Here is a 13,632-nt window from a genome sequence, read left to right as displayed (position 1 = left end):
TGCGTTTGGTCAAGAATAGGTATAGAACCAAGGTCCAAGACCGGTCATACGGGAGTCGACGTTTTATGCATTTCCTCCCTGCAACAGCCCACATCCCAATTACCAATCAACCATCCCAATTCCTCAATCCCGCCACTTTAAATCCCTATTCCGTCGCCTCGTCCGACCATCAAGGCCACCTGTGGAGTCGATGTTACGGCGTTGGAGCGGGATAAGCTGACGGAATAGCGGGATAGCGGGATAACGGCGTAACCCTCGACGACGATCCATGTGTCCAACGACTTTACACCGTCCTTCTCCGCATTTTCCCCAGAGGGCTAGGATTTCTCCACGGGGCTGATAGTTTGAGTCTAAAATCTAAAAGATGAACGGTCTGGACCAGAGAGTGGTCTGGGAGTATATAGATGCAAACATGTCTTCTCATTTCCCCAGACTTCAAGGCACTTCTCCAGATTCATCTCCTGCCTCTTCCATCATCCCTCTATTGTACAATTCGGAATCATCATGGCTGCTACCGCTCGACTGTCCGCTTCTTCCAAGGACATGAAGCCCTCCGAGCTTGAAGCGATCCACGACGAAAAGATGCTCGAGCAAGACGAGCCAGTCAACCCTCGTGGTGACTACTCCGGTGCTGCTGCCAAAACAGATCCCGCCGAGATTGCTCTTGTTCGAAAGCTTGACAGGATGATCATGGTATGCCTCTCAAGAACAATTCATATTCAATTGCTAACAAGACAAGCCCATTCTTTGGGCCATGTATTTCCTCAACTACCTCGACCGAAATGCCCTGCCCCAAGCCCGACTAAACACCCTCGAAGAGGATCTGAACCTCAAAGGCGTCCAATACAACACTGCCATTTCGATCCTGTTTGTTGGTTATCTCTTGATGCAAGGTACGCTTGTTCATCCTTCGCATCAACCAGAGTGGCAAGACTGACTCATCCAGTGCCCTCCAACATGTTCATGACACGAACTCGACCTTCCATCTATCTTTCCGTCTGCATGATCGCCTGGGCCACCGTCTCAGCTTGTACCGCACTTGTCAAGAACTACAGCGGTCTGATTGCTTGTCGATTCTTCCTGGGCTTTGTTGAAGCTGTAAGTCTTGTCGCCCAACTCAAGCTTCAGCAATTAACTCGGTGCCTTTAGCCTTTCTACCCCGGTGCTCTGTACTTGCTGTCGATTTATTACACACGAAAGGAACTTGCCACACGCATCTCGCTTCTGTATACCGGACAGGTTGTGAGCACAGGATGCTCGGGTCTCATCGCCGCAGCCACGTTTTCCACGCTCGATAAGGTCAAGGGAATTGCGGGCTGGCAATGGTATGTGTCGCCTCCTCTGATTGCGGAACATATATAATAACCAGACGCTACAGGCTTTTCATCATCGAAGGCTGCGTCACCGCCATCGTCGCCTTGTTCGGCTTCTTCCTGCTCCCAGACGATCCCTCGCAGACCCGCTGGCTCACTCCTGAGGAGCGTGAGCTCTGCATCCAGAGAATCAAGCGAGACACTGTGGGCGGACAGACTCGAGGTTCAACCTGGGAAGGCCTGAAGCAAGCCTGCAGTGATCCTCGCACTTGGCTCTTCTGTCTTATGCAGAATCTTCACATCAGGTTCGTGTGTTGAAATCTGGATCTGAGAATCAAAAACTGACCAACCTAGTGCTTGCTCTTTCAACAACTTCTTCCCTACTATTATCAGGTCCATGGGCTTCAAGTCCACCACTGCCCTCCTCCTTACCGCTCCCCCATACTTTGTCTCTGGACTGCTCGGTATTCCGTTTGCCTGGTCTTCGGGTCATTTCAACGAACGTACTTGGCACATCACAGCCGGTCTCTCCCTGGCAGTGGTCGGTTTTGTGATGTCTTGCGCCACCCTCGACCTAGCGACACGCTATACGGCGACATTCCTGTATGCCACGGGTGCTTACTCTGTTGGATCCGTCATCCTCGGCTGGGTTAGCAACACTCTCTCGCAGACCCCTGAGAAGAAGTCTGTTGCATATGCTCTCGTCAATGTCACGGCCAACTTGGCATACATCTACTGCGCCTACCTCTGGCCCAAGTCGGATGACCCTGCGTACAGAATGGGCTTCTCCAGCATGGTTGGATTTGCAGTCACTAGCATCATGTGTGCTTGGGCTATGAGGGTTTGGTTGATGCGACTCAACAAGAAGATTCAGAGGTCGGAGAACGAGGCGGTTGCTCTTTACGCCTACTAGACGTCCAAGATGGTCATATCAAGCTTCTCCTATTCTCCTGAGATCAAGTTAGTTGTGATTTCTTGGGTGTTGAACAAGATCTTGATTTACACCCGTCAGAATAGGATTTTGATTTAGTTACATTCAACTCGTACAAGTAGGACTTACACAACTGCCTTGGTTGCCCCTGTGGAGGAGCGGTTCCATGGTACTTTAAACTTGCTAGAAACCTTGCTAATAATTCCACTTATTAGCGGTTCTCCAAATTTCGGCTAGTGTGACCCCGCATTGTGCCTGGCATGACCATTTCGTAATCTCGAACTGATCACCAGGTACAAACTGAATCTTAACAACCTCTCTAATGACTTCGACCGTTGAAAGTGTTCCTTCGGGCCCGCCTACTGGCAGAGTTCCGGGTCAAGTATGGTAGGTTTGAACCGGCTCAGAAACATGTTTACTCGTACTAACATAAATCATACAGTGACCGATGTCGGCGGTATGGACCTTCTCCAACTCACCCAGCAGTTCACTTGCATGACCTCGACTAACGATTCCTCAGGAGAAAGATTAGATGCCATGGTCAAGACAATGATGTAAGGGAGAAGAATTGGTGCTTCAGATCTCCTATACTAACTCTGTAGTGCTCTCCCTGCCTTCAAGCAGGCGTTGTCTGCGTAACTACAGCCAAGCTGAAAAGAAATAGAAAACGGAAAAGGCGAGATATCTCCATGTCACTATTTCATTTCTCTAACTGGATGCAGCTTCTACGAAGCCGAGGGCATTGAACAGCGTCGTCAGACACCTCCAGGTCATTCTCAACATCCTGCAGAAGCCTCAACTCCGATATCTCAAAATGTCGTCCCGTCGCAGTCTATTACACTCCAGCAGACAGGCCAAGCGCTGACCCTGCCTGTGATAACCAACACTCCAGGGCCGAGTAGCACAATGACCAGAACCCAGCCCGTCACGATAAAGTCGGCAAACGAGCCTGTGATCGGTCACATGGGGCGCCTTGTGGCAGATGATCGACAAGCTTCCATGTTTGGCGGCTCAACTACAGGCGTCCACTTCATCAGTCAGGCCGAGCAGCAGCTTCAACTTCTCCAGATGCACAAAGACGCGTTCCCCAGCTGTGCGTATGGCCTGTATCTGCACAGTCCCTGGGGCTCGTCGGTTCAGAACCCTCTCACACCTGCAGTCTCGGACTTGGTCCAACAGCTGCCGCCAAACACGGTGGAGATTATAGAGGCTACCATTAACAGGTGGACGCCGCTGTATCCTATTGTTCACAAGTCATCAACGATAGATGCTATGCAAAGGCTACTTGGTTTCTACGAAGCCAACAGTTCTAGCATTATCATCTTGTATCAAATTCTTGGGCTGCTTGCCCTTGGAACAATTGGCCAGAGGGGAGACTGCACTCAACAGCACCATCACTTCTTATGCCAGTCTGAGCGCTTCTACACCATGGCCACGGCTTTGCTAGACAGGGTGATTGATCAACCAAGTCTTCAAAGCCTACAGGGACTCGTTATCATGCAGATATACCTCCAACTATCCGGACGCTATTCCACAGCCTCTCACATATCAGGGGTAGCAACGCGCTTGGCTCAGACTCTAGGTCTCCACCGCCATTCACATCGCTTCAAGTTTGATCCCCTTGAGACGGAACTGAGAAGACGGGCCTGGTGGTGCCAATACTCACTAGACGCGTTAGTATAACACCTCTCTTGGAGTACCTGTTGCTAATCGTGGTCCAGATTCTCAAGTGCCTATCATGGCATGCCTCGATTAATACGCGACCAAGACGTCGACACAGATCTTCCCACAAGTGTAGACCATGACCTTTTGTCACGAACACATGTCGAGTTTCCTTTGCCAGGGGAGAGGTCACAAGTTGACACCGCCATCAGCCTGTTCAAGCTCGCCCGCATCATCGGCAGGACGCTCGAAGATCTCTACACCACTACCCGTCGACGTGGCGGAGTGTCAAAGATCGCCCATCTGCAAGCCGAACTCAATATGTGGGAGAGGGTGGTCCTCGAGCCTGAGATGGACCCTGAACTGGCCACGCCGGTGGAAAACTTGTCGCTCGAGGCAATATTCCTGAGGGTCGCGCACTGCGTTGCAACAATTCATGTCCATCGGCCAGCTCTCTCTTTCACCGTCGCCGATGCGCAGTTCGTCCCATCACTCAAAGCCTGTGGCCAAGCTTCCGCCACCCTCGTCAGGCTATTGTCGGCTGGTCTAGCCATGATGGGAGCCGACAGCCAAGGTGCAGAGTATCCTGCTAGCGACTGGCCAGAAAGTCTCCTTGTGACGCTTCTCTACCCCAACGGAATACACATGCTCTGGCAATCAGGATTAACGATACTCTTCGCTGGCTGGAAAGGGTATCCCGTGACGGTCGACCAAGACGAGAGCCTTATACAGTCGTGCATCGAGACACTGCGACAGCTTCATACACACACGGATGATGTCGGGAACCATGTGGCTCAGTGTGCCGAAGTACTCGACTTGCTTCGCAAAAAGATATTCTCAGATCTTCAAGTGCCGCCTGATCTCGAGCAACTTCAGTGGAACGTATGGGATTGGCCGATGGCGTCTGCGTTGGAACTTGCGAATATGTTGGATACGGCCCCGTTGGATTTAGACTTGGATCCAGAGAGATGGTTATAGACTCTCTTCAAGATTAACTTGGGTCTTGCGAGTCCTGTTGAGTTATTGAGCAGAGGTAGATGCAGTCATTTAAGTCCAAGCAATCCTCCTCCCGCATCATGACCATGTCTTGAGCATTGCGCTAGCTCCGGAGCACGCCGTAGTGAGGTTGAGGATCGGAAGTACCGTGGACGAAGGATCGATCAGGAAAACGAAGCGAGTTATGACGAGGCAATACGTAACTTTTATTAAAAGGCCTCGAAGTGTAGGTCATTCGTGTCGTGTACAGCAACGTGCTCGTGCTGGCAGGCGGTTCATATCGTAAATGTTTTAAAAGGCGGTGTTTCGATCATAAGTTTCGATTCAACCGTTTGAGTGAATAGAAGTGACAAGAAGAGAAGGCGTAAAATGGCATAAAGTAAATACCAGTCAATCCCTAGAGCAGAACGTAAGAAGTGGCCAACGAAGACCAGGAACAAATCCCTCCATTCTCTTCAACGCCGACCAAATACCAGAGAACTCCCGCGTAAGATCCATCCCATTCAGCAGTCCAGCCAGACTTCCGACAACGATACTTAAGCGTCGAGAAAATTTCAGCCCAAAGAAAGAATGGGAGGGTATCAGTGGAAACATCATAAAAACAAAAAGAACAAAACGGGCATCATCAAAGATCTAAATGCTGTAAGCGTGTCGTCGGTGGTGGAACGCTTATAGTTCATCTTCCCAATTGCCTTCCACTTCAATCGTCGTGCCCAGGGCCTCCCTACCCTGGCGAATCATGTCTTGTAGCTGCTTGTTGAAGGCGTTGATGCGCACGTCTGTGTCCCGCTCTTCCATCTTACGACGGGCAGCGAGATGCTTGGCCTCGGCATCAAGTCGAGGGCTTGCTTCAACGGAAGCACGTGCCGAAGCTGTCGAGGCGTTGCTATGAGAGCGACGGTGGGACATATTGCTTGGACTCGGAGATGGTGCCATCGTGTTTCGACGTCGGGTAGGTTGGGGAATCTTGCTAGGCGAAGGAGATCGAGTACCAGCGAAGGAGGCGGTTGATGCTGGGATCGGGGAGGGCAGCGAAGGTGAAGGGATGTGAGAGAGGCGGCTAGTAGGGCGACTGGCAGGTCGTCGCTGGGTCGGAGTCGATGCTGACGAGAATCGAGAGGGGGGCGTGCTGATGCGTCGACCAGTTGCCATCGATGGGCCCGTGTTTCGCGATCGAGGGGTCGGGCGATAGGAAGCACGTCGCGCTGGAGGGGTAGGTTTCGGCTGAGCTGGCTTATCGTCACTCACCAGAACCCAATTCCTACCAAGCTCATCCCGATGATCAGTATGCCTCCGTTTCGCGGCTGGTCCGGTTGGCGTGGATGCTCCGCTATTGATGGGATCCTCGGGGTACTCAGGTTGGTGGTTGAAGTAATCTCCCTGGGGAGGGAATTGACCTGGTAGGTGCTGGTTCTCATCTGCCTTCTCGTCGATCGAGGGTAGTTCCGGCAGTTCCTGTACCCTACCGGTCGACACCGAAAAGGCCTTACCACCGCCGGCCTGGAAGCCTCGGAACGCGCCAGCCTTGCAAAACTCCCACACACGCCCGACGACGCCGCCAAGGGTAGAGAATGCGAAGCTTCCCCAGCTCTGCGATGGCATCGGCTGCGGAGGGAGGTTGAAGAGCGGCGTGGGGCCGCCAATATTCTGGTCTATGTCGTCATGAGCTCTCTTCGATCCGAGAGCTCTTCTATAATCCGAGTCCGAGTACATGCTTTCGCCGAGGATGCCGCTTTCGAAGGGACCGCTGCTTGGGGTGTCGAGCTGGCCGGCGAGCTGATAGCGCCTATCGCCACTTCGGGTCTGCGCGACAGGTGTACTGAAGAAGCCATTATGGTCAAGGTCGCCTTCCATACGGATATCTTGCGATCGTGACATGTCATGGCGATTCCGCTTGCGCTTAGATGCGTGCACATCATGACCGGCGCTGATGCGAGGGGCAGCGTATCCGAAGCTGGTGCTCGAGCTGGGCGACATGGGCGGGCGAAACAGCCCAGGATGGACGCCTTCGCCGTGAAAAGCGCCCGGCATGTGGAAATGCGGAGGAACGGTCATTTCTCTTGAAAGGTAGGAATGCGGAAAGCGGGCGTCATGCGCACGCGCGCGCAAGGATCGGAGCGAGCTGGAAGCTGTAAAAAGAATAAACAAGAGCTCAGCGGCAGCCGAGACACATGTCAGGACTACGCCTTGGAGCGGGTCTGGGGTAAACTGGGCCGTAAAATCGGAACGGTAATCGGTGATGAATTCGAGATCGAGCGCAGTAGAGGATCGATGTTTGAGCGGCGAGACAAATGGCGATGGTTGGGTTATCGCCTCGTGACTGGCTTTGTTTGGGGTCGGGTCTTGTGCCTCGTCCGTGTGCGGGTGGGTGGTGTTGACGAAGAGATGTCCGACCTTCAGCGCATGTGGTTGAGGAGGAGTTTGCCTTTTGGTTGCCTGGCTGCACGCAGCAACTCTAACGAAACTTTGGGTCTTGAGGAACGTGATCTGCCTGTACCTTTGGCGCTGTCCTGCACTGTAGGTACGTATTATGATGCGATGAATGCAAGTAAGAAAGAGGGCCTTGAAAGCGAGGCCCGTCTGCCGCTTGCCGCAGTCTTGTGACGTTCAGCGCCAAACAGCTTGCCGACTTGGTTGTTTTGTTTGACAGGGGGGTTTGCGGTTGGGGGGCCAGCGTCTTTGTCGATGGATGATTGGTGCAGCTCTAAAGCTGATTGCTTGCCTGGAGCTGCCGAGTTTCAATTTGCTGCTGGAGGCTGCTGCAGGTGGTGTAAGATGGATGCAGGAAACAAAGACGGGAGTCGCAGTCGCAGTCGCAACCTGGAGAACGAAACGCAAGGAGTATTGAGAGGCTGGGTTCTTTTCATTCCTCAACCTTGTCCCCTCCAGCCGACCTTTTTGCCTCTTTGCTCACCGCTGCCGAATAGTGCGTGGCTAGACAAAGCTTTGCTCTGCTTTAGCGAGTGCAGCTCCCCGGGCCAGCTCTGTGCCCCTGCGTCGGCGGGTTCTCAAGGATTTTGGTTGGGGATGGTGGGTGATGTTGGCCCACTCAGATCAGCAGGGTTTAGCTTTTTGACAAAGAACGGGGACAATGGATCAGGGGAGGAGCCGCAGTTTTCATCTGGCGATTGATTTGATTCATTTCCACCATGTGCTTCTGCATTGGTGGTTGTCCCAGGCGATTGCCGAAATGGAGGCTTCATCTGAGTCTAGAAAATGTGGATGGTCGATTAGATAAGCATCCAGGCCCTTGGCATCATTGCTCTCATCATTCATGGCAAAAGCGACAAACCGGGCTATCTAATGCATGATGCTATCTAAACACATTATCGTTACTCTTGTTTGTTCATTAACCATGTTACTCATGCTGCGTGAACAGATGCCCTCTAAGGATCCGTACCATTTCCTTCCCTGCAGTCCAGACGCCATCATCCCTTGAAATCCCCAAAGGCCATTGGTATCATTCCAGCTCCTGTCTTGGTCCTCAAATTTAAAAAAGCCCAGGCACGAGAAGCTCAGCCACGAGAGTAGTAGTCATCCTGCTGACCTTTCCGCTCCGGCTTGACTCCTCCGTCGACGCCTTGCTCTCCGTGGACGTGGGACTTGCTTCCCCAAAAGGCTTCCCGCTCCTTGAGAACTTCTTGGCCCCAGGTCTTCATCTCGGGGAGCGTGATTCTGGTTGCGACGTATGCGAACTCGCCCAGATCAAGTTTGCCATCACGCTTCTCGTACTCGACCATCTGCAGGAGCAGCTCCATCTTGTCCACATCGTGCACAAAGTGACTCTCAAGCGTCTTAGAGTCCTCATACTCTTGCCAGATGGCGCGGATATCCTCGCCCGTTGTGCCGCCGGCGACGTTTCGCAAAAGGTTCTTGGTCAAAAAGTCCATCGTCTCGGACTCGCGACGGCTCTTCTCGGGCTTGGGGACGCCATCGACGGGGGTGATGTCACCGACGAGCAGCTCGGCCATGTCGTGAATCAAGCACATCTTCATGCATTTGGCAAGATCGAGCTTCGGGGCGAGGGACGGCGGGGCGAACATGGAAATCATGGACATGCGGTACATGTGGTCGGCGATGGATTCTCCCCTGATGATGTCAGTAACCGTATAAGCAGAGCATATTCCAGACAAGTTACCTCTCAATGCCGAATCGCCGCCACCCTTCTCGCTTGGTCGTCTTGAGTCGCTCGAGGAGGTGGAAAAAGGCCAGCGGTGATTCAGACCCTTCAACGGGGGCATCACCGGGGATCTTGTCGACTACCTTGTCGACCGTCCATGGCTCAGAGACCTGGATAACGGGCGTGTAACCAAGGTCTGCGGCAACCTCAGCTGGACGGAGGTCCACGCGCCCATTCTGCTTGGTCTGCTCCGGCTGCGAGCCCATATCTGCGGTAGGATGCGATAGATAGTGCGATCTCGGTGGCGGGGTAAAGTTGAGCTTGGTTCTGGTGAAGATCTGTGCGGATGGATCGGTAGAGGTGTTGCAGAAAGAAGATAAGGGAGAAGTCGAGATAGAGAGTCTTAAGTAGTTGGTATGCAAAACGCCCAATGGATGTCTGTTGGAAGACCCAGACAAACAACGCCGATAAAGAAACAATGGAACGGAAGGAAACAGGTGGGACAGCTAGCTTCAATTCAACAAGACAAACAGGCTGGGAACTAAAGAATCTTTAGTGGGAAGTGAAGCGAGGAGAGGTTTTGGACTCTCGCAGTCTCCTCTTCCAGTGCGACACCGGCCAATGGCCAGCCACTTAAAAAAAAAGCCCCAGGAGTTTGCGGCTTGGTTGCGTCATAGCGGACAGGGGTCTGATCGTGAGGCTGTTCAGGGTAACAACACCACAATATTCACGGTGTAGGTCTGCTTTGAGGTCGGCTCTCCAATACTCTTGATATCCCATATTGTTTGATCTGAACAGGGGAGGGATTTTTCATAATCAGCTTAAGTCCACATGTGGCCATTTTTCTGCATTTTTAGCTGTTGAAAGATGGAAAATTCTTGGCTGAATTAACTTCTAGCATTTTGCACAATCCTATCACTGATAAACACGCCCTATTTCACCACATTCTACCCTCGAAATTTCCAGCTTCATTAGATAGGCATTTATACAGGTAGAAAATCTCCCTTTTCTTATTCTAAGGCGACTAGCAATTTCATGGTGATTTGTGGATGTCTCCTTCGTTGTGACATGGCCCCTCCTTCCAGAGCCTTTGCCATGTCCGGGCTGTGCACCTGATATATTTGCAAACTCTCTAGATGGCCTTCGGTGAAAAGCAGCACCTTCAAAGCCCTGATGAAATTAACCAACTCCTCTTTCTACTCCCTGTAAAAACTTTCCCTCTGTCAGTTTCTTGGATCTTCGCATCGACCTAAGGCGGCCAACAGACATCCATCCTCACCACGGACCAGATATACCATACAGACTTCGAACCAGAGACTATCGAACCCGAGCCGAGATAACATTATACGTTATGTTGCCAACAAAAGACCTGGACTTTCCGACATGTTGTCCGTCCCGATCGCCTGTCGGATGGTCGCCTTCTCAACCAAATCAATCAGGACGGGGGCTCCAACCAAAGGATTGGGTGCTGTCACCACCACGGTCAATAAGGAGTCGACGATAACGACTTTGGCAACAGCAAGGTCGAGAATAAGCAGGTGGAAAACAGGCTGGGCGAAGACAGCACAACAAGAATTACAACTACCAGAACTACTGCCACCCCTGCTGCTTCCACCACCATCCCAACACCGACGACGACGGCCACCACCTTCACCATTTGCACTCCCGACGCCATCTCTGTCACCATCTTCGGCACTACTTTGGAAAGATCCGCGTCCCATACCGGGCTCAACGGGGAAGGATAGCTGGTGCTTGGGCAAGGGATATGTCTGGGCTTTCCTCCTGCTCCTCTTCGCAGTCTCCCTTTCGGACTATCGTCATCGGAAGCAGCAGTCTCTGACAAACTTGGCACCGTCGTTTCAAATCCTGAAGCCTGAGAACGACGAGGAATGATAGCTGTCAGTAGACTGGAGAGTTGGATAGAGGAATGTCGCTTCTCAGTAATTATCCCACAAATCCTTCACATACCCTTCCGTCAATCTCTCATCCTCTCCATACAACTCCTGCCATCCAGAGAACCCTCTATCCAGCACAAACACCTCCTGCCCATCTGCTCCTTTGGGATCCTCACCCATGGACCGCAGCAGGCCGTCCCGTTCGCGGAGATACTTCAGCGCGGCGCTGGGCCCTCGGATCTGGCTGAGGGCGCAGTGGAAGACAACCGTCTTCTTGTCCTTGAGGCGGCGCACGAGGGTCGCCATCATGGCATCGAGGGTGTGGGCGGGGATGTTGCTTGCACCCTTAATGTGGCCGCCGATGTAGTCTGCAAGGCTGGTTAGTTGGGATTGAGATTAAATGATCCAAGTTTGAACTCTTGGTTGGAGTATGAAGATAGGTGATATGTGAATAGACTGAGGATGCATCATGTTACGATATTGTAAAGAATACTCACCATCATCACGAACATCAATGATGGCAAACGTGGGGTCTGCAGCGTTCACCTCCTCGAGAATCTTCTCCGACAAGGACTTGGCTGATAGCCGCTTGAGAGTCGCAATGGTGGTCATCGTGCGAGCCTGGGAAAGGAAGGGTTTACTGATGGACCTGAATAGCCTCATGGACAACCAAGGTTAAACAAGTCTGAGTTGCGTCTCATCAAGTCTTGACTCTTCTGAGGTCCATCTCAACAGACGGGCTAATGCAACTGCCCCACCAAGGAAATCTGGCTTTGCCAGCCTGAGATGGCGGGGTTGCATCAACGAGCAACACATCTTCACCTTGACATTCACAGCTAAGAGGACGCACGTATTGGAACAATCATTGAATCTAGTCGTACGCTCATCAATATCTATACACAAAGTATACAGTACAACGGCTTCAAACAAACAAGTCAAGGCATCTCGCAAAACGCCCCCAGTCCGCTCTTCAGGGTATTTCTCAGTAAAACAAAACAGCCGATTCACGCCTTGCCCACCCATCCCGAGTTGATAAAGAAATCGAAAATCCTCCCTCCCTTTTGCGAGTCCAACCTGCAGATCTCCTTGGCCTGCTTCTTCTTCAGCGTGCCGTTGCTCTTGAGCGCCTCCTTGAGGATCTGTTCCTTGATCATCAAGTACGGCTTTGGTTGCAGCCTAATCACTTCACACAGTTTGGCTTCTTCAGGTGTGAGCAAATGCAGGTCTGGCGCATTGTCCTGGCTAAGCTGCAGGGGCTGTACACCCGAGATGGGTTGCGCAGTGTACTTCTGCTTTGGTGGTGCATGCCCATTGACGCCGTTCACACCGTTCACACCGTTCACGCCATTGACACCATTGGCCTGGCCGTTCGTCGATGCCTTGCTGTCCCCGTTGACCTCGCCGTTGGGTGTCGGCGACGGCCGGATGGGCAGCTCTGGGGCGACAAGCAGGGCGGCTCCACTGGGAGGCTCGGGGGAGGCTGCTTTGATCTCTGAGCAGACGCCAAGCGCTCGCGGTCCATGGATCCCATGGGAATCGACTTTTGGATGCGTGATGCCTTGTCGGCTTCGTACTTTTCACCACTCCGAAGATCACCAATCCGGTTGTTCCGCCATTCCTGAAGTTGCGCGATGGCCTGTCTCAGGTTGAGCTCATCAATGAGACCCTGGTTGAGGTCCTCAAAGTCCTTGTGGTTCATCATCCGGGCAAATGGTTTGGCCTTCTGGAGGAGGTCCTTTTCTTCCTTTGTGCGTTTCTTCTCCAGCTTGGTGTTTTCCCGGTAATCGAGAAGATTGTGCTCAAAGATGACCTTTTTGCGTTCCACACGTTGCGTCAGTCGGCAGTTGTAAATGTCCATTACAGTTAGCTTGAGCTCCATCTCGGGCTCAAGCTCACCGGTCCTGGGATTCAGACCATCACCGGGGTCGAATTGCATAAGTTGGACTGCTTCCTCTGCCTCATTCGCGTATTCGGTCTCAAATTCCAGACGGCCCGGCATGTAACCCTGGATTTCATGACAACTCGGTACACTAGCCGTGGGTTTCGTCTTGGGCTGAAGGGCTGGTGCATTTTTGGCTGCATCTCTTCGTTCCTCTATTCGCCTCTTTTTGCGCGATTGGAACTCTTCACGGGGAATCTCGTTGGCTAGCTCACAATCTTTCGGGGCGCATCGCTTCGGGAGCGGAAAACATGGTGAGTCGACATAGGTCTGGAGATAGTGGTCGCGGACTTCGTCCTTTTCGCGGAATCCACCAATATGATCGGCAATGTCGGACCATGAACCGAGACCGTATATCTCTGCGCCTTCGAGAAGGAGTAATTCTTCATCGGCACCCCATTCCCGGTCGAAGATGGGAAACGAGTTTTGCTCAATGACACGAAAGGCATGGGTCGCGGGGTCATGAGCATTCCGGGCTTCTCCTTTGGCAAAACACGAGACGCAGAGGTCGAAATCACTACATGCTGGGTCGGCACATCTAATACGGACCTACACAGCAAGATTAGCCGCCTCCATCATGACATGACAGGTTTAGCCGGTATATCTCCGGGGCGCGTCTTCCACATCCCCGACAGCTACCAGGCAGCAGCCAAACAACAGGGAGGCTTACCGTAGATGTGATATCAGACGAACAAACGTCGCAGACGTATTTGACACCTCCTTCACTCCCTCTGGTGATGGTTTTCTTACGTATAACGCCCATCTCGCCGGTTGCG

At 52.3% G+C, this 13,632-nt stretch overlaps 5 protein-coding genes across 5 annotated transcripts; 2 read left to right on the top strand and 3 right to left on the bottom strand.

Annotated features, from left to right (window-relative positions):
- Nucleotides 1-504: 504 nt before the first annotated feature.
- MRS44_010073 (uncharacterized protein) lies at nt 505-2,226 on the top strand (the record flags this gene model as incomplete). Its single annotated transcript, XM_065619988.1, has 6 exons — nt 505-693; nt 740-893; nt 947-1,098; nt 1,150-1,325; nt 1,379-1,618; nt 1,668-2,226. 6 exons carry the CDS (start codon nt 505-507, stop codon nt 2,224-2,226), a joined length of 1,470 nt encoding a protein of 489 aa, XP_065476177.1.
- A 402-nt stretch (nt 2,227-2,628) lies between these two features.
- MRS44_010072 (uncharacterized protein) lies at nt 2,629-4,884 on the top strand (the record flags this gene model as incomplete). The annotated part of the gene is made up of 5 exons (XM_065619987.1): nt 2,629-2,635; nt 2,687-2,798; nt 2,847-2,879; nt 2,967-3,917; nt 3,966-4,884. The coding sequence occupies 5 exons, from the start codon at nt 2,629-2,631 to the stop codon at nt 4,882-4,884; spliced, it is 2,022 nt and encodes a 673-aa protein (XP_065476176.1).
- A 687-nt stretch (nt 4,885-5,571) lies between these two features.
- MRS44_010071 (uncharacterized protein) lies at nt 5,572-9,288 on the bottom strand (the record flags this gene model as incomplete). The annotated part of the gene is made up of 3 exons (XM_046269980.2): nt 5,572-7,412; nt 8,450-8,991; nt 9,041-9,288. 3 exons carry the CDS (start codon nt 9,286-9,288, stop codon nt 5,572-5,574), a joined length of 2,631 nt encoding a protein of 876 aa, XP_046131481.2.
- A 1,083-nt stretch (nt 9,289-10,371) lies between these two features.
- Nucleotides 10,372-11,529, bottom strand: MRS44_010070 (uncharacterized protein; the record flags this gene model as incomplete). Its single annotated transcript, XM_065619986.1, has 4 exons — nt 10,372-10,833; nt 10,875-10,929; nt 10,991-11,285; nt 11,415-11,529. The coding sequence occupies 4 exons, from the start codon at nt 11,527-11,529 to the stop codon at nt 10,372-10,374; spliced, it is 927 nt and encodes a 308-aa protein (XP_065476175.1).
- Nucleotides 11,530-11,921: 392 nt separating this feature from the next.
- MRS44_010069 (uncharacterized protein) lies at nt 11,922-13,619 on the bottom strand (the record flags this gene model as incomplete). Its single annotated transcript, XM_065619985.1, has 3 exons — nt 11,922-12,378; nt 12,420-13,405; nt 13,527-13,619. 3 exons carry the CDS (start codon nt 13,617-13,619, stop codon nt 11,922-11,924), a joined length of 1,536 nt encoding a protein of 511 aa, XP_065476174.1.
- Nucleotides 13,620-13,632: the final 13 nt, after the last annotated feature.

This window comes from Fusarium solani, assembly GCF_023522795.1.
Source record: "Fusarium solani strain SB1 chromosome Unknown bctg00000006, whole genome shotgun sequence".
Classification (NCBI taxonomy): domain Eukaryota; kingdom Fungi; phylum Ascomycota; class Sordariomycetes; order Hypocreales; family Nectriaceae; genus Fusarium; species Fusarium solani.
The sequence above is the reverse complement of the archived record's forward strand: the minus strand, read 5'-3'. Positions and strand labels throughout refer to the sequence as shown.